General features: G+C 39.1%; 1 protein-coding gene across 5 annotated transcripts in view; it reads left to right on the plus strand.

The window, feature by feature from the left end:
• Rictor (RPTOR independent companion of MTOR complex 2) overlaps window positions 1–22,211 on the plus strand; it is a 103,623-nt gene that overhangs the window by 76,978 nt on the left and 4,434 nt on the right. For 4 of the 5 annotated variants that reach the window (XM_005077984.4, XM_040757580.1, XM_040757579.1 and 1 more), the window contains 11 exons: window positions 79–171; window positions 556–662; window positions 987–1,216; window positions 3,602–4,610; window positions 4,888–4,959; window positions 11,523–11,700; window positions 12,404–12,488; window positions 13,196–13,429; window positions 20,790–20,945; window positions 21,287–21,410; window positions 22,064–22,202. In XM_005077984.4, coding sequence (XP_005078041.1) covers window positions 79–171; window positions 556–662; window positions 987–1,216; window positions 3,602–4,610; window positions 4,888–4,959; window positions 11,523–11,700; window positions 12,404–12,488; window positions 13,196–13,429; window positions 20,790–20,945; window positions 21,287–21,410; window positions 22,064–22,202 — 2,427 coding nt within the window. The remainder of the gene's footprint in view (window positions 1–78; window positions 172–555; window positions 663–986; window positions 1,217–3,601; window positions 4,611–4,887; window positions 4,960–11,522; window positions 11,701–12,403; window positions 12,489–13,195; window positions 13,430–20,789; window positions 20,946–21,286; window positions 21,411–22,063; window positions 22,203–22,211) is intronic. The other variant, XM_005077985.4, reaches the window with a different exon arrangement.

Here is a 22,211-nt window from a genome sequence, read left to right on the forward strand (position 1 = left end):
ACTTCTGCCAAACTATGAGAAAATACTTTAGAAGGATAATATATTGTTGTTTACATGATACTTCTTATTTTTCTCTAGAATGTTATCACAGAACTCTGTCACAATGTTCGCACTCCAGACTTGGATAAATGGGAAGAAATTAAAAAACTGAAAGCCGCTCTTTGGGCCTTGGTTTGTAATAAACATTTCTGATCTTTTCAATGGTTATGGGTTTTGTTTTTTAGGGTCCTCCCACTAATATTAAATAAATTAAAATTACTTCACCTTGAGCATGTTCTTAGATTAATATTCAAAGACCAAATTGTTCTTACCAGTTTAAAGGTTATTCTTATGCTGAAGAAATAGATGATTAAGCAAGTGGTGTTTGCCTTTGTTCTCCTTCTAAGACAAACAGCATGTTTGCTTACTCCTAGCATACCTCGGTTAAGGATTTGTTTTTACCTTGCATAGTCTTTTCTCTCTCATAGTTGGCTTTAAATGTGTTTTTTTTTTTTTGGTGGCTTTCAAAGTTTCTTCAAAATATTAGTCATAAATATTTGATATTATTTCTTTTAGGGAAATATTGGCTCATCGAATTGGGGGCTTAATTTGCTACAGGAAGAAAATGTGATTCCAGATATACTAAAACTTGCAAAACAGTGTGAGGTTCTTTCCATCAGAGGGTATGTTACGTACCTAAGAAGTCTTTCTAGTGAATATATTCTTATTCACAAATAGATGTACGGTTCAGTATTTCAAGATTCATATTGTTAATTTAAATATATTTTGCTAGGATCCTGCTGTACTGTATTTTGTTTTAATTATTTTATTAGGGAGACTTACATGGTTTTCATTCATTTTCTCCACTACATTTAATATGCTGTTTTCCACAATCAAACAATTTTTAAATGTCTTCTTAAGGAAAATGTAGATATCCATATAGCCTACTATTTTATGGTCATTTAAAAATCTCATCTTGGAATTATAAACTTTTTTTTTCCTTGCAGGACCTGTGTATATGTTCTTGGGCTCATAGCTAAAACCAAGCAAGGCTGTGATATTCTAAAATGTCACAGCTGGGATTCTGTGAGGCACAGTCGCAAGCATCTGTGGCCAGTGGTTCCAGATGATGTGGAACAGCTCTGCAATGAGCTCTCTTCTGTCCCAAGCACCCTCAGTTTGAACTCTGAGTCAACCAGCTCTAGACATAACAGTGAAAGTGAGTCTGCACCATCAAGTGAGTATTGTGATGCATTCACATAAACTAATCCATTGGTGACTTCATTTGTGAGTTCAAAGCTTAAATGTATTGTTACATTCGAAGTTCACATTTCTCTTTTCTACTTAGTTTGTGGACTATATAGAGTATCATGTGACCTGGAACTTGCTAAACAGCCAAGGATGATTTTCTTCCTGTTTCTGTCTCGTGAGTGCTGGGAGTGCAGGCATGCAGCCATACTCAGGCCAGAGTTTACTTTTTCAAAGATAATGGCTTGGTGTTGATATCCTATTAAAGGCTGCTCTGACCTCACAACAGAGATAACAGCCTCCAGCCTAACTAGGTCTCTCCTGTGCTTTTTAAATAGCTTGAGGGAATTGTGTGCTCACAGATAATAAGTCACACACCAGAGACACCACTTCTGCTTGCTTTCAGACCAAGCAAGCCTAGCCAGATTTTACCTACTTTCATTTACTTAATACTTTCTTTCTTTTTCTTAAGAATACACAAGTGAAGGAGAATGTATTTGCCAAGAGAGTCATATCTTCGTTAGATGTTATATGGAATGGGAAGCACAGGGTAGCTCAATAGTAGAGCACTTTCCTGTTTCAGGTGAATCTCTGGTTTTTATGCCCCAGAACTGGAGGAGAAACAGAAATTGGTGGAAGTGTTAAAAGATAGGATGTCAGAAATAAATGATGCACGAAATGCATGTTTCAAGAGTTGAGTGCTATGGGTTGCACAGAATTCAAGGAGTGTTTCTTAGATTTAAGAAGATAAATACAGGCCAGGTGTAGTAGCATACATCTTTAATCCCAGCACTTGGTGGGCAGAGTCAGGTGGATCCCCATGAGTTCTATGCCAGCGTGGTCTACTGAGTAAGTCCCAGGACAGCCAGGGCTGTTATACAGAGAAACCCTGTCTCAAAGAATGCAATGGAAGGGGGGAAAAAAAGACAAAAAGAAAACGTGGTAATAGAGTAGGCCTGGTTGTGCATGCCTTTAATTCCAGCTCTTCAGGAGGCTCATGCAGGAGATTCTTGTGGCTTTTTCAGTCTGAAGGATAAGGCCAAGACCAAGTTGGGTACCTGTCAGAGGTATTGTGTACTTACCAGTATCTGTTAGGAAGGGGAGGAGAGAGGTTAGGTCTACAAATACACCTTTGTAATTCCTAGTGTTTAAGCCTGTGGCAAGAAAACTGTTGAAAGTTTAAGACTAGTCAGGGATACATTCTGAGCTTGAGGCCAGCCTGGACAGCAGTGTAAAATCATGTCTCAAAATATAAAGATAATCTAACATATATTGGACCATATTTCATCAGGTCCATGATGCCTTGAGTTATAAGAAGTACTAATATTTATAGTCCCCCCAAAAAAGAGGAAAAATATCTTGTCTATTACACTACTTCATACTCTTTATTACATGGTGCAACTTGGTTTTTGAGAGATTGCATATGAAAAGATATATCTTAGAGTTCACAGACACAGAAAGCTAATAAAATAGGCAAGTTCATTTATGATTTTACTTTGTCTTTTTTGAAAATATATTCAAAATTCTTAATAATTACTTAATAGAACAGTTACAAATAGAATAAATCTTATTGGCACCGTTAGACACCTGAGATAACTGAAGTATTACAGTTAGACACTAAGTTTGGTGAGTTTCTTAGTACATGGACAGTAAACGTAATTGGTTTAAATGCAAAGCTCACATGTATGTCTTTGTCATCTGTAAGTGTGGTTATCCTTTCATACCTATGTGAGATCTCATACTTCCACTCTGTACCCAAATCCAGATGCTAAAATCCTTTAACGTATATACAAATCTTCCAAATACTTTATATCTTAAGATCATTTAACACCTAATCTAGACACTTAATGGTAAATTTTATTCTTAAAGAATAAAAGCAAGAAAAATATATGTACATATTTAATTTAAGCACCTTTCTATGAATATATTTAGTTGAACTCATACATGCACAGTTCATTGACATAGAAGGCTGCAGTATATTTTAAGTTTAGGAGTTTGTTTCTAAGATGAATATGTCCTGCCACGGTGATGTGAAAAAAGAAACCATCCCATTCTGTGCTAACAGAATGAGTATGCTCAAAGGGTAGATGTCTTCTGCTTTCTCTTTAATTTTATCCAGAATATTTGGAAAAATCAAAAGAAACTTTAACATATGTTATACTAGAATAAGCCTGAAGTTTTTCTTTAGAAATGACAGATCCTCACATGACAACAATCTTGTATTTTATTCATACCCTAAATCTGATCTTTAGGGGGACACTTTTATTTCTTAACTGTCCCCCAGAAGACTGCTTAAAGGTGGGATAGCACTGAGCACTGTGATGAACTCTTTCTTCACGTTTGCATACTCTGACAGCGGGTTCTCCAATTACAGGCATGTTCATACTGGAGGATGACCGGTTCGGCAGCAGCTCCACCAGTACATTTTTCCTTGACATCAATGAAGATGCAGAGCCAGCATTTTATGACCGACCTGGACCCATAAAGGATAAAAATTCATTTCCTTTTTTTGCCTCTAGCAAACTTGTAAAGAATCGTATCTTAAATTCACTTACTTTGCCTAATAAAAAGCACCGTAGTAGCAGTGATCCAAAAGGAGGAAAACTGTCGTCTGAAAATAAGACAAGCAACCGGCGAATCAGAACACTTACAGAGCCCAGTGTTGACTTTAATCACAGTGATGACTTTACACACATCTCCACAGCACAGAAAACATTACAGCTAGAAACTTCCTTTGTTGGGAATAAGCACCTTGAAGACACTGGCAGCACTCCAAGTATTGGAGAGAATGACTTGAAATTCCCCAAGAGCTTTGGTACAGAGAATCACAGAGAAAACACAAGCCGGGAGAAGTTGGTTGTAGAAAGTTCAACAAGCTCACATATGAAGATCCGCAGCCAAAGCTTCAACACAGACACTACAACAAGTGGCATAAGTTCAATGAGCTCAAGTCCCTCTCGAGAGACAGTTGGTACAGACCCTACAACTATGGACACAGACTGTGGAAGTATGAGTACTGTGGTAAGTACTAAAACTGTTAAGACAAGCAACTATTTGACACCACAGTCTAACCATCTGTCTCTCTCCAAATCGAATTCAGTGTCCCTGGTGCCACCAGGTTCTTCTCATACACTTCCTAGAAGAGCACAGTCCCTTAAAGCGCCCTCCATTGCAACAATAAAAAGTCTAGCAGATTGCAACTTTAGCTACACAAGTTCCAGAGATGCCTTTGGCTATGCTACATTGAAAAGATTACAACAGCAAAGAATGCACCCATCCTTATCACACTCCGAAGCTTTGGCATCCCCAGCAAAAGACGTACTGTTTACTGATACGATCACCATGAAGGCCAACAGTTTTGAGTCAAGACTGACACCAAGCAGGTGAGCAATACATGCTTAGAAATAAGTGAAAGTGGTTGACTTTTAACAGATAGAAACATAAGACATTAGTCAGCTTGATCACCACAGAGGCCAAGTCTCAGAACTGACCCATTTACCACATTAGGCTTTGAGCTCCTTGTTACCTGATATGATTTGAAATGGATTCTTGCAGCTGCAAGGGGGGAAAATAAACTCCGTTAGGCCCTGAAAATAAACTTGTTTTGCAAGGTTACACAAGTCACAAGCTTTTTTTTAATTTATTTCTCGCTTCTGTAAGGATCGATTTTAAAAAGAAGCATGTCGGGGGAATCAGGAGCTTAAGACCTACAATAACAAACAACCTTTTCAGGTAGGTCAATTTAAAGCTCCAAAAGTTGACCTCTTAATATTTTTTAAAATAACTGAAAATTTCAGTTAAATTTTAATTTGCTTTAAGTACATGTCATTATTAAATAGAAACCTAATAAACACAAAAATGAATTCCTGGCTCCTCAATACTAATCAAAAGTTTCTATATATTAAATATTCCATGTTTAGATCATATCAAGGTATTAACAGTATGCAGTTTAGGTTTTTTTTTTTCATTTTTTGACTGGATGTGAGATTTATTACTGACCATGATTTGGTGGGGGTGTAGGAAAGCACAATGGAAGCCATCAGGACTGCAGGGTCTCCCACTGTTGTGCCCAAGTTGCAAAGATCTCCAGAGATCACCAGGAAGACAGACCAACCAAACTGCAAATGCAAGGTTTTAATTGTTCATTCAACCATGACAGGGACCCTGTCTGGCTAGCTGTCACAGCAGCCCTCCAGAGGGAGTGAAGTTCCCTGTCTACTGCTAGGTTTTAAAGACAAAAGTTACAGGATTACATCAGTAGGTATGGGTTGGTTTATGATTGGTTGACATTTGGGAACAATCAAGAGAATTTCTCAAAGTCATATTTTGGCATGAAATACCTGTGTACCACTTATTTTCATTGGTCAGTGCTGAGACGGAACATTCTGTGGTTTCTATTGCATTGTCTAGTTACTTGCAGGTGGCCTGTGTTGTACATAGATACCAATAGTTTTCATAACCATATCTTGGAGACTACAGGAAGGTTTTGGTCTCCCCTGGAATTTCTTTTGTGGCCAAACAGTTCCCAGGAACCAATCATCTAGGAGGCTGGGGCAGGGATCTGGAGTTTCTTTGTGTTCAGTTTTGGCCCTAGGCTCTGGGAGGCCAAAGGATCTGGAGTTTCCTTGTGTCAGAGGCCTATGTGTCTTTCCTGTAGCCTGTAATTACTGCTAAAGCAGGGGGTTGACCGAGGGTCTAGTCGCTTTATTTCTAACTTATTAGAAGTGAATGAAGCCTTTGAGTTTAGTTTACCCTTTCACATGTCTAGGTGACCATGATTGGGGATGTATTTGACCCCATAACCAGGGATGAACTGGTTCTCAACTATCATGCTTTCAAATTCATCGGCATTAATCTTGGTAAAGTCCCACATCATTGAGATGCTGGTCTTCTAGAGCTCACTGAACTTGTCCTTAATTACATGTTCTTATTCTGAAACTTATTGCAGGTGGACACAATGACCTGGCTAATGTGATCCCTGGCCACTGTGTCATGGGGCAACCCACGCAGGCAGCAGGAAAATGTGCTATCAAGGAGGCTGCTGTTTGCAGCCATTGGACATAGGCCTCTATAAAGTATTTTTTTTAATGATACACTTTGAAATTTACAGAAGTTCCCCACTTACATTGTTTTTGTTGTTGGACTTCGCATAGTTGAATTATATTCATTAAAATGTTTCATATACCTTTTTATCCTCAATATATGTTTTTATTTAAATTAGAAACATGAATGCTTCACATGTCAATCCCAGCTTCCTTTCTCACCCCTCCTCCCTCGTCCCTCCACCAGCCCCCCACCCAATCCCCATATCATTCCCCAGGGAGGGTGAGGCCCTCCTTGAGGGGATCTCCAGAGTCTGTCATTTTATCCTGGGCAGGACCTAGGCCCTTCCCCATGTGTCCAGGCTAAGAGAGCATCCCTCTATGTGGAATGGGCTCCCAAAGATCATTCATACACCATGGTAAACATTGATGTACTACCCAAGGCCCCAGTGATTTCTGTGGCCTCCTCACTGGCACTATATTCATGGAGTCTGGATCAGTCCCCTGTTGGCCTCTCAGCCATCAGTCTGGGATTCAAGAGCTCCCACTTATCCAGTCAGCTGTCTTTTTGGGTTTCACCATCATGGTCTTGACCCCTTTGCTCATCACTCCTCCATCTCTGTCATTGGGTTCCTGGAGTTCAGTTCAGTGTTTAGCTGTGGGTATCTGTCTCTGCTTCCATCAGTCACTGGATGAAGGTTCTAGGATGGCATATAAGGTAGTCACCAAACTTATCATCAGGGAGGGGCTATTAATGTAATCTCTCCACTATTGCTTAGTTTGCCAGTTGGTGTTATCCTTGTAGATCTCTGGAAATCTCACTAATGTCAGCTCTCTCCTCAAACCTATAATGACTCCACCTATTATGGTATCTCTCATCCTGTTCTCCTCTATTCTTATCTCGACTCAGCCTTCCTACTCCTCCATGCCTTCTTCTCTCCTCCTCTTATCACCCTCTCTTTTTCCTGGTTCCCTCTCCCCTGCCCCAATGTTCCCAATCTGCTCAGGAGATTTTGGCTCATTCCACTTCTCTGGGGTATCCCTGTTTCCCAGACTCACTGGCACTGGGATTGTAGGCTTACATTCCCCTGATGCATTCTAAAATCCATATATGAGAGAGTACATACCATGTTTGTCTTTTGGTGACTGGGTTACCTCATTCAGGATGGTTTCTTCTAGTGCCATCCATTTGCCTGCAAATTTCAAGATTCCATTGTTTTTTTTTTTCCTTTTGTTCTAGAGCTTTCAGTTGTGCTGTTAATTCTCTAGTGTGACTATTCTCCAGTTTCTTCATGTGGGCACTTAGTGCTATGAACTTTCCTCTTAGCACTGCTTTCAAAGTGTCCCATAAGTTTGGGTATGTTGTATCTTCATTCTCATTGAATTCAAGAAGTCTTTAATTCCTTTTTTTTATTTCTTCTTTGACCCAGGAGTGGTGCAGTTGTTCATTATTCAATTTCCATGAGATTGTAGGGTTTCTGTGATTTGTGTTGTTGTTGAATTCTAACTTTAAGGCATGATGGTCTGATATGATTCATGGAGTTATTTCTGTGATTGGTGTTGTTGTAGAATTCTAACTTTAAGGCATGGTGGTCTGATATGATTCATGGAGTTATTCCAATTTTTTTGTACCTATTGAGGTTTGCTATGTTGCCAAGTATGTGGTCGATTTTTGAGAAGGTTCCGTGTGGAGCTGAAAAGAAGGTATATTCTTTTGTGTATAGATGTCTGTTAAACCCAGTTGGGTTATAACTTCTATTGGGTCCTTTGTATCCTTTTAAGTTTCTGTTTTGTGGTCCTGTCTACTGGTGAGAATGGGGTGTTGAAGTCTCCCACTACAAGTATTGTGAGGTTTTATATGTGCTTTGAGTTTAGCAATGTTTCTTTTACGAACGTAGATGGCTTTGAATTTGGAGCATAGATGTTCACAATTGAGACTTCATCTTGGTGGATTTCTCCTGTGATGAGTATGAAGTGACCTCCTTCATCTCTTTTGATCGATTTTAGTTTAAAGTCTAATTTGTTAGATATTAGGATTGCTACCCACACTCGTTTCTCGGGTCCATTTGATTGGAAAATCTTTTCCCAACCCTTAACAATGAAATAATGTCTGTCTTTGAAACTGAGGTGTGTTTCTTGTATGCAGCAGAAAGATAGATTCTATTAACCTGTGTCTTTTTATGGGCGAGTTGAAACCATTAATATTGAGGGAAATTAATGACCATTGATAGCTCATTCTCGTTTGTTTTGGAATGGTTGTTGGTGGTGGAATTGTATGTAGATTTCCACCATTTTTTCTTTTGCCTGTTAGTAAACTGGGATTATCTATTGCATATGTTTTTCTGGTTGTAGTTAACTTCCTTGGTTTGGTGAATTCCTTCCAGAATTTTCTGTAGGACTGGGTTAGTGGATATGTATTGTTTACATCTGGTTTTGTCATGAAATATCTTGTTTTCCCCCTCTATATTGATTGAAAGCTTTGCTGGGTATAGTAGTCTTGGCTGGCATCCGTGGTCTCTTAACGTTGGTAGAGTATCCAGGACCTTCTTGCTTTCATAGTTTCCGCGGAGAAGTCAGGTGTAATTCTGATAGGTTTGCCTTCATATGTTACTTGGCCTTTTTCCCTAGCTGCTCTTAATATTCTTTCTTTATTCTGTATGTTTTTGGATCTTGATTATTATGTATCAAGGGGATGTTTTCTTTCTTTTTTTTTTTTTTTTTTTGGTCCACTCTATTGGCTATTCTGTAAGCTTCTTGCTCCTTCATTGACATGTCTTTCTTTAGGTTGGCAAAGTTTTCTTCTATGATTTTGTTGAATATGTTTTCTGCCCCCTTGAGGTGTATTTCTTCACCTTTTTCTATACCTATTATTCTTAAGTTTGGTTTTTTCACGGTGTCCCATATTTCCTGGATACTTGTGTTAGGGATTCATCTTTGGTCGATGAATCTAATTCTCCTAGTATATCTTCAACACCTGAGATTCTATCTTCCATCTCTTGTATTCTGTTGGTTTTGCTTGCATCTGTAATACCTGACCGTTTTCCCAGCTTTTCTATTTCCAGCATCCCTTCAGACTGTATTTTTATTTTTATTGTTTCTATTTCAGATTTCAGCCCATGCACTGTTTGAATTGTTTCTTGCATTTTTTGCTTTGTCTTTCTTCCATTTCTTGCAGTTTTTTTGGATTGTTTTTTCTTCCATTTCTTTTAGGGATTTTCTCCTGTCCTCTTTGAGGGCATCTATCATTTTCATGAAGTTGTTTTTAATGTCATTCTCTTTTGGTTCATTTGTGTTGGGGTGTTCTAGTCTTGTTGGTGTAGGGTCTCTAGACTCTGGCAGTGTCATATTGGTTTTTCTGTTGCTCCTTATGTTTTTATATTGTCTCCTTCCCATCCGTTCTTGCAGTGGGTTTCAGATGCTTCCTCTTCCTCTCCTGGTGTGTGTGGGACCAGGGTTCCCTTCTGGTGGGTGTAGGCAAGTCCACTGTTCTGGTAGCTCTCCACTTCCTGGTCTCGTGGGTGGAGAAATGGACTAGGATGCTGGGGTGCTTTGAATCCCACTGGGATGGATGGGAGCCCCAGTGGTAGACCCCAGGCACAGGAGTGTGGCCTGGAGACAGGTACTGATAGTCTTAGTCAAGTGGTGGAGAAGGAGACTAGGATGCTGGGGTGCGTTGGCTCCTGCTGCTGGGATGGAAGCAGCTGGGATGGAAGCTGCAGTGGCAGTCCCCAAGCACAGGCAAGCGGCCCGGAAATGGGCGATTCATATCCTTTTAAATCGATTACTAGGTGTCAAGTAATTAGACTAGTATCTGGTAAAAAGTAAACATTAGCTTACAGGATATTCTCACTATCAGAACTGGGAGTTGTTTATATAATCTATCAGTCTCTCACATCTGATTTTTAGTGGAATATTTTATAAAGAAGGTGCTGATAGCAGATAGTAAATTTTGTTCCCTCTCATAAAATGGTACAGTAACAGTTGGTGTAACTAGAAATCACTATCTCTGGCATCTCTGTGAATCCATAACAGAACCACATGCCTGTCAATAAGCCATGGGTGTAGAGCTCCAGCGAAGAAACAGAGCTTATGAGTTGTCTGGCAGAGACTAGGCTAGATGAGTGCTTGTAAACTCTTAAAATGTTACTTTCTAAGCAGAAACAAACTTTTTCTTCTTGAAGGTTTTCCACAAAAAAAAAAACCTATAAATAAGACAGTTTAAAATGGAACTGCAGCTGATTAAAATAGAATTGAAAAGTGAAATACCCCCATAATCCCTCCAACTCATATAGTCTTTAGGGAGTTTACTAGAATCAAAGAAACAAGAACACACCATTTGAAAAACATTGACTTCTTTCATACAGTTCATAAATTTCAGATATGAATACTCTTTTGGAACTTAGGAATTGTTTTTGCTGCTATAACCTTAGAATCTACTATTTAAAGCACATTTCTTTTTTGTGTTTATGTGAAATAATCCTTTGATTTATATTTTTCACTTTATAAGACTTGGTTTTCTAGTTAGTAATGTGAGACTTTGAATACTGTTTCATATATTTGACAAAGCATATACAGAGTGAACAGTGTCTATTGCATGAATAGTGATCTGTATGACAGAAGTGCATCTTATAGAGATGTCCACATACCATGGTTAGGCAATCATTTGTGAAGAGTGTCCTATAAAGCAAGACTAGTGTTCTGTGAGATATCCCCTGTAATATTTACAAATGATATCCTTGTAATATTTATTATGGTATGTGTACCTTCTATGTTATACAGATCTTATGTGATAAGAAAGCATTAATTAGCCCAGAAGATTGATGACTAATCTCATTTTTCATAAGTAAATTACTTGGTGTTAATAGATACACCTTTAGCAGTATAGCAAGTCCAACAGCCTCTGCTGACTGCACGGGTAGTCTTTGAGCTGTACTTGTCTGTAGGTTAGTTTCCTTTATTACTTCTGCATATTGATGTTGCTCTCATTACGCACCTTCTCATCTTCACCTGGGAGAACATAACAGTTGTTCTTTTGGTGACTTTAACATTACTGGTAACCTGTGTATTGGCCAATAGCAGCTAATGTTAAAGTGCTTATGTGTTTCCAGCAGACTAAGATGGGTACTGCTTTGTGTTTGACTAGCTACTTTGATGGTGGTATAAGATTAGGGGGTTTTGTTTGTATACTTGTTTGTTTTTAATATACTTAATAATGCAAATCAAACTAATTCAAGGTTTTTTGTGATGTTCCAGGTTTATGAAAGCTTTAAGTTACGCATCATTAGATAAAGAAGATTTATTAAGTCCTATTAATCAAAATACCCTGCAGCGATCTTCCTCAGTTAGGTCCATGGTATCCAGTGCTACATATGGAGGTTCTGATGACTACATTGGACTTGCCCTTCCAGTGGACATCAATGATATATTCCAGGTAACATCCAGAGTACCACTGTTTTCCTACAACTGGCTTCCTGCTAGGTTTTTTGTTGTTGTTGTTCTGTGACTGCTTATTAGAACCTTAGTTTATAGTGGATACACTTACTATGGGAAAAATAAAGGTTTTTGAGAATCTTACATTCTTAGCTGTTGTGTACGTTTACTCAACTCTTATGAGTAAGAATCTTGTTAAGTATCCATTCTCTGGAATGTTAACCTTGTCCAACTGTAATAAATTAGCATCTTGTTTGATTTATCTGTAATTAATAAATTCCTAACAGTCTTTTAGATTCATGTAACTTACTGTCTTTTTAGTCATTGATTTTTTTCACGCCCAGAGCAGCCTTGCCTCTTTGCCTAACTAGTGTGTCTGCTGGGATTAAAGGTGTATACCACCGTTACCTGGCTTCTGGCTAACTTTACACTCTGATTATCAGGAAAGCTTTATTTGATCATAAACACAATATCACCACAATAGGATTGCTCATTGAATTTGGAGCTCAGGTGGCCATCCCTTCACAGCTTAGATTCACAAGCGATGTACACATGGCCACACCCAGCATGTTTAATAAATAAACTTTACCTTATAGATTTATGCTACAGTAATTCTATTTGTTGCATTTCCCTGAATTCCCTTAATGTTCTTAAGATGAATTTCTTTGTATGATGACGCTGACCATGTTTCGTATGCATTTTAGGTAAAGGAGATTCCTTATTTTCAGTCAAAGTACTTGCCTCCACCAGATGACCGAGGTACAAAAATGTTTTCCCAAGATTCAGGAGGTAATGTATTCTTTGTTCTCGTGCGATTTCTTACCTTAAAAATGAAATTTAGTGAGGAAACAATAAAAATTAGGCTTACTAAATTTTGGGGTTAAACACTAAACCAACATTTAAACACTAAACCAAAATAATTCAATCAACTTAAAATTAAAGTGCAGTTGTTTTTCCAGCAAGGATCCTAGCCTCTCAAGTTGATAAAACCCAGAATAGTTCTTTCTTAAAGTGCAAGAGTAATGTTAAAACTAGTTCATGGGTCAGAGGCATAGCTATTTGTTTACAGTGAAGGAAGATGGGAATTTGCTTAGTTTTTACACATGTTATTGTGTGCTATGAACTGTTACATTTTAGTGAATGTGTATATATGAACCATATTAATAGTTTTATAATCTTGTTTCAACATATACTTTTCAGAAGTACTGATTTTGTTTAGGCAGTTAAATCAGAGTTAATTGAAATGGTCGTTCATATAACCTGATTTTTTTTTATTTAGAAAAACACATTATTGAAATAATAAAGGTATATGTGCTGTCTGTTTTTATGTTTACAATTTAAAACAAATTATTCTCTTTCCTTCCTAAATAAAATTAAATGTTGGGGCATAGAGAGTTCTAAATTTTCATCTTAAAAAAGTATTATTTTAAGACATCATGAGAAAGATACCAATGGTATCTTTATCAGATTGTATTTTTATTTACTTAAACATACAGGTCTTCCATCTGGAACCGGCGGTCTTGTAAAAAACTCTTTTCACTTGCTACGGCAGCAGATGAGTCTCACGGAAATAATGAACTCTGTCCATTCAGACGCCTCTCTGTTTTTAGAGAGCACAGAAGACACTGGACTACAGGAGCACACAGATGACAATTGCCTTTACTGTGTCTGCATCGAAATTCTGGGCTTCCAGCCCAGTAACCAGCTAAGTTCCATATGTAGTCACTCAGGTGGGTGATAGGATGACGAATCTGCTCCAGTCACAAGCTGTCCAGCAGCCCTCCTGACAAGAGGCTTTCTTACTCTATCTCGACCTCAGACACAGTTTAGCCCTTTTGCAGCCTCCTATTACACTGTTAGGATTTTAGCCTCTAATTTTGATTCTCTCTACTTTATCTTTTAATATATTATTGAGATTAATCTGATTTTCTCTGTAAAAATCAGAGTAAAATCTGATTTTACTCTGTAGCCCAACACATAAGAGTCTTTGTGCTCTGTGTTCTGTCGTGTTCATCATTCTCATTTCTTATAGTTGGTAAACCATGCACCTGACTACATGACGTTTCCAACAGTTACTGGAAATGAAAACTATATTTTCCTTGCTTCTCTCTCCTTATCTTTTCCTGTCCCCCCACACGTCCATGCTCTGACATAAACACACATCTCTCTGGAAGATCTGCCTCATCCTAAGTCTCATGTCTGAGAAGTGTCCTGATTCCTAAGTCAGGCGTGGAAGCTCTTCCCTCTCTGCTCTCACTGCCGTTGTTCACTGGTTATTACTCTAGCCCTACCCTGTGACTTCCTTCAGAGCGTGATCTGTTGTCTCTTCATTTTTCTGTCTCTGATAGCAGCTGCTGCCTTGAATAGTGGGTTCTCAGTATACATTTATTAGAGAGAGATTTAAAAAAAGTGGACACCAGTGTCAGTTTCTTAATATGAATCAGTAGGTGTATATATTAACAGTTTCAATTAGTGCTTAAAGTGTCGTATATGTACCTTTTCTTGGTGAATATCACTCAGGAGTCTAGTGATGACCAGAGTTCTCTGGATAGTTCTTGTGAAGTTCTCCATAGGACTTCATAACTTTCCAACTTGTGAACTATGCCAGATGACAGTGCTGAGACATCCAGCCAGGAGTATGACAATACATACATACATACATATTTTTTTTTCCCGAGACAGGGTTTCTCTGTATAGCTTTGGAGCCTATCCTGGCACTCCGCTTTGTAGTCCATGCTGGCCTCAAACTCACAGAGATCCGCCTGCCTCTGTCTCCTGAGTGCTGGGATTAAGGGCATGCACCACCAATGCCCCTCGAGAGGACAATATCTTTGTTAAAGGAAAAGCTGGATATCCTCCTAGAGATAAATGAGGTGAGATATCTTTCACTCTGAATAAAGGTCAGCTTGGCAGAGCCCTTTAGTGTGAGTCTGAAAGTGAAAGTGAGCTGAGGAACTGAGTTTTCAGATGAGTGAGGATTTTTCTGGAATCCCACCTGCCACCCACTACATACCCTTAAAAAAATATCCTTATAAAAAACAAAAATTAGAATGTCCAAACCATTTTTACAGAGAAAAAGAAATGAATGAGAGAACATACAGAAACTGAGCAAATGCTTGCAAACTATATGTCTAGTAAGAACCTAATATACAAGCTGGGTGTAATGGCGAATGCCTTTAATCCCAGCAATTGAGAGGCAGAGACAGGCAAATTTCTATGAGTTCCAGACCAGCTTGGTCTACAGAGTGAGTTCCAGGACAGCCAGAGATGCACAGAGAAACCTTGTCTGAAAAAGAAAAATTAATATACAGAATATAGGAATAAAAGTTGCAACAGACTTAAAAATACTCCCTAGGACATAAAAGTGGTCAAATGCAAATCAAAGTCACCATGAGCTACCAACTTACAAAAGCAAGAATACTTTTCAAAATGCCAAATGGTATCAGGAAGAAAAGGAAATCCTTGCACATTGTTGGTTGGAATGTGAATTACTACATCTACTGAAGAAAGCAGTAAGGAAGATTACCAGAGAAACAAAATGATACAAGCTATATGACCCAGCAATCGAATCCCATTACTTTAGAGAGATAAAGGAAGTGAAATCAGTATGTAGAAGACACGCCATCCCTAGTGAACTGCACATAATTGATAAATGAATGGATAGAGAACATGTGGTACATGTACACAGGCAGGGATGCACAGAGAAACAGTCTCAATAAACAACAAAAAAGCACTGGGAGGAGGACCAGTTTCTAAATCAAACTGGTGGAGTACCTAAGACTGCAACTCAAGGACAGAGGAGCCAAGAGACTGAGATGGTTTCTAAATTATTTTGATCTCAGAACTAAATGCTTTAAATGTTAGAAGACTACTGCTGTGTGAATGGGGGTGTTGAGGGAGTCATGAAGCAGAGCTCTGTCCACTTGACCTTCCCAAAGTTACAGTGGATGAGGAAATGCCAAGAAGTCCAGGACAGCCAGACAACAAGAGCACAGGTGTAAACAGCAGAGGCCTGGGCTTCAAGTACCAGGAAGGCTGGTACAAAAACTGGGCTATTGTCCTTGTTGGACAGAGAAAACTTGTGAGGCCTCAACCCTGCACAAAGAACTACAAGATCAGAATCAGGGAGAACAAACAGATGGGTTGTTAGCTAATAACAAATGACCAGTCCTGACATGTGTACATACAAATAACATTGTATAGACTGAGCAGTTAGAGGTATGCATATAATAATAATGAAAAAAAAGAGGTCATCAGTTTCAAGCAGAGTGGGGAGGGATATATGCAAGGGTTTGGAAGGAGGAAAGGAGAAAATGATAAAATTATATTCTCAGAAAAGGAAACAGAATACTCTTGGACTTACTATCTGTACTTAGTACTTAATATCTACACGTTAGCTTATGTTCTGGTTTAAACCTCTGAATGAGAATAGCTTATAGTATATTTAGCCAGGATGGGAATCAATAAATATTCTGTGAACAGTAACTTACATAAAAGTTGTTTAGTATAGAATATGCTCACAAATTCTGATAGTGGGTGATGGTGATCTAACTGTATTCCTCTTACCAATGCACACAGCTTTCATCTACAAGAAAAATCGAGAATAATCTACTTGTTCCTTTCTCCTTTTCCAAGAATGTTTAGTTCTCTGTCTTGCTGATTTAAAAAAAAAAAAGTGCCTATATTGTCTGAAGCTTTTAGTTAACAGCGGTCATGATCTTGTTTAAAACATTATCTCCATGATTCAGCACATTTCACAAGTGGCATCCTACAGAGTCAGAGCACTTTACAGACTTAGAAAGCAATTCATTATTTTAAACCTTGGTTACCTAGAGGAATGAATGCTTAATGAAATTCACTGAAATCTTTAAAGATGGGGGACAGTTCTGACAAGTTAGGGTTAGGAATTGTCACTGGTTGAAGGTAAGGCTGTGCTAAATTAGTTCATTACTTTTCAGAAACATGTTGATTGGAGAAAGTGTCCCTTACTATTATTTATTCACAAGTGCTTTCCATTATTCCCTAGGTTAGCTCTTCAAGTGAGTGTAAAATAGTACTTTATTTTACATATACTTTTTTCCATTGTGACTGATGAAAACATTGCTTTCAGTTATATCTTTGATTCCAAAATATTTCCTTGTAAGTTTAATTTTAAAATCACTATAAAATTTAAGTAGAATGTTTTAGATGCTTAGCAAATGTCTTAGGGTTATCATTGCTATGTGAAAACTGTAGTGACCAGTCCCCCATTTTAGCAGCCATGACAGGCTACCATGTGTTTGCATGACCTTGCTGCTCCTGTCCTGGTCACTAGGAAGTCAGATGCCCTCCTCGTGGCAAGGAGCCAATCAGAAGTTAGCTGGTGGGGCTGTGCTTTACAGCTCTGGGTGTGATTTATGGACAGTGCACAACAGTGACCTGCAGAACATAGCAACTGCCCTGGGAGGGCCTATGGGCCATAACAACCAGTTGACCAATCAACACAGGGCGGGTCACCCAAACCTGGAAGCGCACCAATCCCGAGACTGTTTCATACACCTAGACTGCCTTGCACTGCCCCCCTTAAGATCTCCAGCTTGTGGTTTCTTGAGGTCTTTCTCCAGCCATCCACCATGGTGGATGGATGAAGGACCCAAGCTAATGGGTTTAGCTTAATAAATAACTTCAATAAGATACTCTTTGCTTTTGCATCGAAATGTGCCTTTTAGTGATTTTGGGGTTCCAAATTTGAGCACAACAAAACCATGACCAAAAGCAACATGGGTAGGGAATGGTTTGCTTGTCTAGCGCTTCACATTGTTCATCATCAAAGGATGTCAGGACAGGAACTCAAATGGGAAGAACATGGAGCAGGAGTTGATGCAGAAGCCATTCAAGAGAGCTGCTTATGGTTTGTTCTTCATGGCTTGCTTTCTTATAGAGTGCAGGACCACCAGCTCAGGGATGGGCCCACCCACAATGGACAGAGCCCTTCCCCATCAGTCACTAATTAAGAAAAATACCTCAAAGGCTTGCCTAAGTTCAGTCTTTGTTTTTTTTCTTTTTGATTTATTAAGCTTTATTCCTTCCCTCCCTACTCCCCTCTCTCCTTCCCTCCCCTTCCTCCCTCCCAATTCCTCCCCCTCCCCCCCCCACACACCCTACATCTACTTTTCCTTTCGCTTCAGAAAAGAACAGGCCTCCAAAGCATATCAACTGAATATGGCATGTCAAGTTAATAAAACTAGGCACACCCTCTTATATTAAGGCTAGACAAGGTAACTCAGTAGAAAAAGAAAGAGTCACAAAAGCAGGCAAAAAAAAATAGAGATGGCCCTTGCTCATACTGTTAGGAGTCCCAAGAGAGGACCAAGCTACACAACCAGAACATCTATGCAGATGTAGGTTAAACCCATATAGGCTTCCTGATTATAGGTTCAGTCTCTGAACCCTTATAAGCCCTGGTTAACTGATTCTGTGGATTTTCTTATGGTCTTAATCCCTTAGGCTCCTTCGATCCTTCCTCATTCTTGCAGGTTTTCCAATCTCCGACTAATGCTTGGCTGTGGGTCTCTGCATCTGCTCACATAAGTTGCTGTATGAAGCCTTTCTGATTATTGTACTAGGCTCTGGTCTATGAGTATAGTGAGTATCATTAAGAAGCATTTTATTGATTCCCCCCCGATCATGTTTGGTCTCTGGACTATCCAGACTCTGGTTCCTGACTCTGGTAGTGTCAGGCCTGGACACCCTTTAGGCATGGGTCTCAATTTGGACCAGTCATTGGTTGACCATGCCCACAAGATTTGTACCACCTTTACCTTAGCATATCTTGCAGGCAGGACAGATTTATATGCAGGTTCGTGGTTGGCTTGGTATCCCAGTTCTGTAATAGATTATTGTAATAGAGTCCACAAAAGGGAAGTCAGATACTGTTTGGTAAATTACTCACAAATAACAAATAAGGTAGAGAGCCAAGGTCTCTTGCCAGAGCCTTGGAAACTGAAATCCCATCTGCCATCACCAACCAAGAGAGCTATCCTCTCAGTCTACGTGTAGCACCTGAGGCCCTGTCCAGAAGGGACCGGTACCTCAAAGACTATTGGCTGGAAGTCTTGCCTAGTTACAGGAGATGGCTAGTTCAGACTACATGACCCCCATTACTAGGAGTCTTCAGGGTTACCCTTATGGATACCTAGGAGTTTGCCTTGTACTAGGTTTCTCCCCCACCTCTGAAATGCCCCGATTCCAGTCATCTCCCAGTACGCTCCCTCCACTGTCCCCACCTGCCCTCAGTCTATCCCTTCCCAGGGAAAGCCATTTATCCTCTACTTTACAGCTAATGGTAACTTGTAAGTGAGTAATACCATGTTTGTCAGAATGATTTCCTGCAAAGTTCATGATTTTTTTTTAACATTTTGTAAATGTACATTTTATTTTATCAATTCTTTGGTTGAGGGACATGTAGGTGGTTTCCAGTTTCTGGCTATTACAGATAAAGCTGCTCTGAACATAGTTGAGCAAATGTACTTTTGGTAGGATGGAACATCCTTTGGGTATATGCCCAGGAGTGGTGTAGCTGGTCTTGAGGTAGATCAATTCCCAATTTCCCGAGCAATCTCCATAGTGATTTCCATAGTGGCTGTACAAGTTTAGACTCCTACCCACAAGAGAGGAGTGTTCCCCTTGCTCTACATCCTTGCCAGCATGAGGCGCTTGTGTTACTGATCTTAGCCATTCTGACAGACGTAAGATGGAATTTCAGAGTTGTTTTGATTTGCATTTTCCTGATGACTAAGGATGTTGAAAAATTCTTTAAGTGTTTCATGGCCATTTGCGAGTTCTCTGTTTAGATATGTATGCCATTTTTAAATTGGATTATCTGGTTTGTTGATGTCTAGTTTCTTGAGTTCTTTTTATATTTTGGATGTCCTGTTGCTGGTGTCCTTTGCCTTACAGAGCTTTTCAGTTTCATGAGTTTCCATTTATTGTTGATCTTAGTTCCTGTGCTATTGGTGTTCTGGCCTAAGCCCAGTCTTATGGAGGCACTTTTTAAAAATTGAAGTTGTCTTCTGTCAGATAACTTAGCTTTTGTCAAGTTGACATAAAACTATCCAGCACAATAGACATGGAAGTAGTCTGAGAAGTGTTTGGAGGTGGAATAAAAAGTAATGCAAAGTTTCTTTTTTGGGAACCAAGGTTGGGTGGCGTTGAACCTCTTTTCTTCCATATTGGTGTGATGAGGACAGGACAGCAGGACAGCTTTTAGAAGGTCTGACTTTCTAACTGAATGTCTATCTTCTCTGAGTTGCACTTTTCATGAGCAGAATGAATGCTTGACTAACTTCCACTGTGTTATATAGTACTAAGCTTGTGATTTTTGTAGGATGTCCAGTGTTAGTTGTGAAAGGATAATCAACAGTTTTTTCACATTTGTTTTCAACGTTGATTTTAATACCAAGGGATTTTTAATTTATTGCATTTTGTTCATGTGTTTGTGTACATGCATGCACATGTGTGCCATTGTGCAAGTGCCATAGGACCTTGAAGATCAGAGGACAACTGAATGGAGTTGCTTTTCTGTTTCCACCCTGTGGGTTCTGGGGTTAAATTCAGATAGTAAGACTTAGCAGCAAGCACCCTTCTGACCCATTGAACCATGCAGGTAGTCCATGGCCAGGGCATTTTTAAACCAAAAGAGCATTTTAGTTTAGAATTTAATGTTAGGTTGACTTCAAAATCCCATCATGGGCAGAGTGCATGGAGAGAAGAACAAGAAGAAAAAAATGGGAGAGGTCTGAAATAATTATGTTTTTAATTGCATTTACTGTTGGGTGAGGCATTCAGAGGGTGGGAGAATAGAAGATAATAAGATGTGTTCTTTTTATAAATATTTGCTTGAAAATTAATGACTTATTCCTACATTTTTACTAGGAAAATCAACTCTAGAATATAGCAGGTTCCCTTGTTTGAATTCTCATCATCTGAGCAGTCTAGATTTACTTTAAAAATCTTCATGAAAGGAAACTGTTGAGAACAGAGAAGGAGTTCTCTTAGAGTGCGCAGTCCTAGCACAGGAATGAGCTCTAATCAAAATACTTTTCCCTTCAGACCTTCAAGATATTCCATATTCTGATTGGTGTGAGCAGACGATCCACAATCCCTTAGAAGTGGTTCCCTCTAAGTTCTCGGGGATTTCTGGGTGCAGCGATGGTGCATCTCAAGAAGGCTCAGCCAGCAGCACCAAAAGCACAGAGCTGCTACTGGGTGAGTCTTTAGGTTCGGTTTCTGCATCCTTAATAAAACTGTATTCAGTTGGTTTTGCCTGCCAGCATATGTACTGTATTGTAGAGTTGTCCCAGAGCTATGACAGGTCGGTGTTAGACATTTAGCAGACTCTTAAATATTTCACCTATGCCAGCCATTCACAGACCATTCTCTCTCCATGGTCTACTTCTATTAGAGCTTTGCCCCTAAATCACTAGTAGATTTTGTACAGTTGATTCCAATTTCAGTTGCTTTTGTAGTTGGGAAACAAATACCAAGAACCATAGTCATTTGTACATTGTGATACGATAAGTGACCTCACACTGACACCTTCATTTCAGGTGTGAAAACCATTCCAGATGATACACCAATGTGCCGTATCCTGCTTCGTAAAGAAGTGCTAAGATTAGTCGTCAATTTGAGTAGTTCTGTTTCTACCAAGTGTCATGAAACAGGGCTTTTGACGTGAGTAACTGCGTGAAGGTTGTCAACTTATCCTGCTTTGTTAGTCACAGAAAGACACCTGCACTGCTTAGAGTTGCACAACAGTAGTCACAGGCTACCTTCTGTATGTGGGGCGGGGCTCAAAGATAGTACCTTAGTCTGGAGAGCACACTGAAGAGAAAGTGAGAATCCAGCGAGAATTTCAAACAAATCTGCAAAAATGAAAAACTGTATCTAAAAGCAGGGCCCCTTCTAACTCAGAACAGCCTGATAAATGAAAAAAATTATTTTGAGCAAATCATCTCTATTGGCACTATTTAAAATAATGGTTTTCAAAAGAAGTGGGAAATAGAAGTACTTTGTAATAAGCCAGATATGGCAGCATATGTCCGTAATCTCAGCACTTGGGAGGTACAGGCAGGAAGATGTGGGATGTCAGGGACATGGAATCACATTCAAGGCTTGCCTGGGCTACATGAAACCCTGTTGCAAAAAGAAAAAAAAGAGACAGACAAACTGACTGACTTACTTTTTATATTATTAAGCCATCAATTCTAACATTCCATCCAGTCAATATCTGAAAAAAAAAAAGCAGAAAGTGTCATTTTGAAGGGTTAAATGAATTAATTATGGTTATAATTTTTATCACAGCATAATCTGTCTTTTCATTTTAGAATTAAAGAGAAATATCCTCAAACATTTGATGACATATGCCTTTATTCTGAAGTTTCTCATTTGTTGTCACACTGCACATTTAGACTTCCATGCCGGAGGTTCATACAAGAGTTATTTCAGGACGTACAATTTTTACAAGTAAGTAGA

Source organism: Mesocricetus auratus, unplaced genomic scaffold (assembly GCF_017639785.1).
Source record: "Mesocricetus auratus isolate SY011 unplaced genomic scaffold, BCM_Maur_2.0 Super-Scaffold_100015, whole genome shotgun sequence".
Lineage (NCBI taxonomy): Eukaryota > Metazoa > Chordata > Mammalia > Rodentia > Cricetidae > Mesocricetus > Mesocricetus auratus.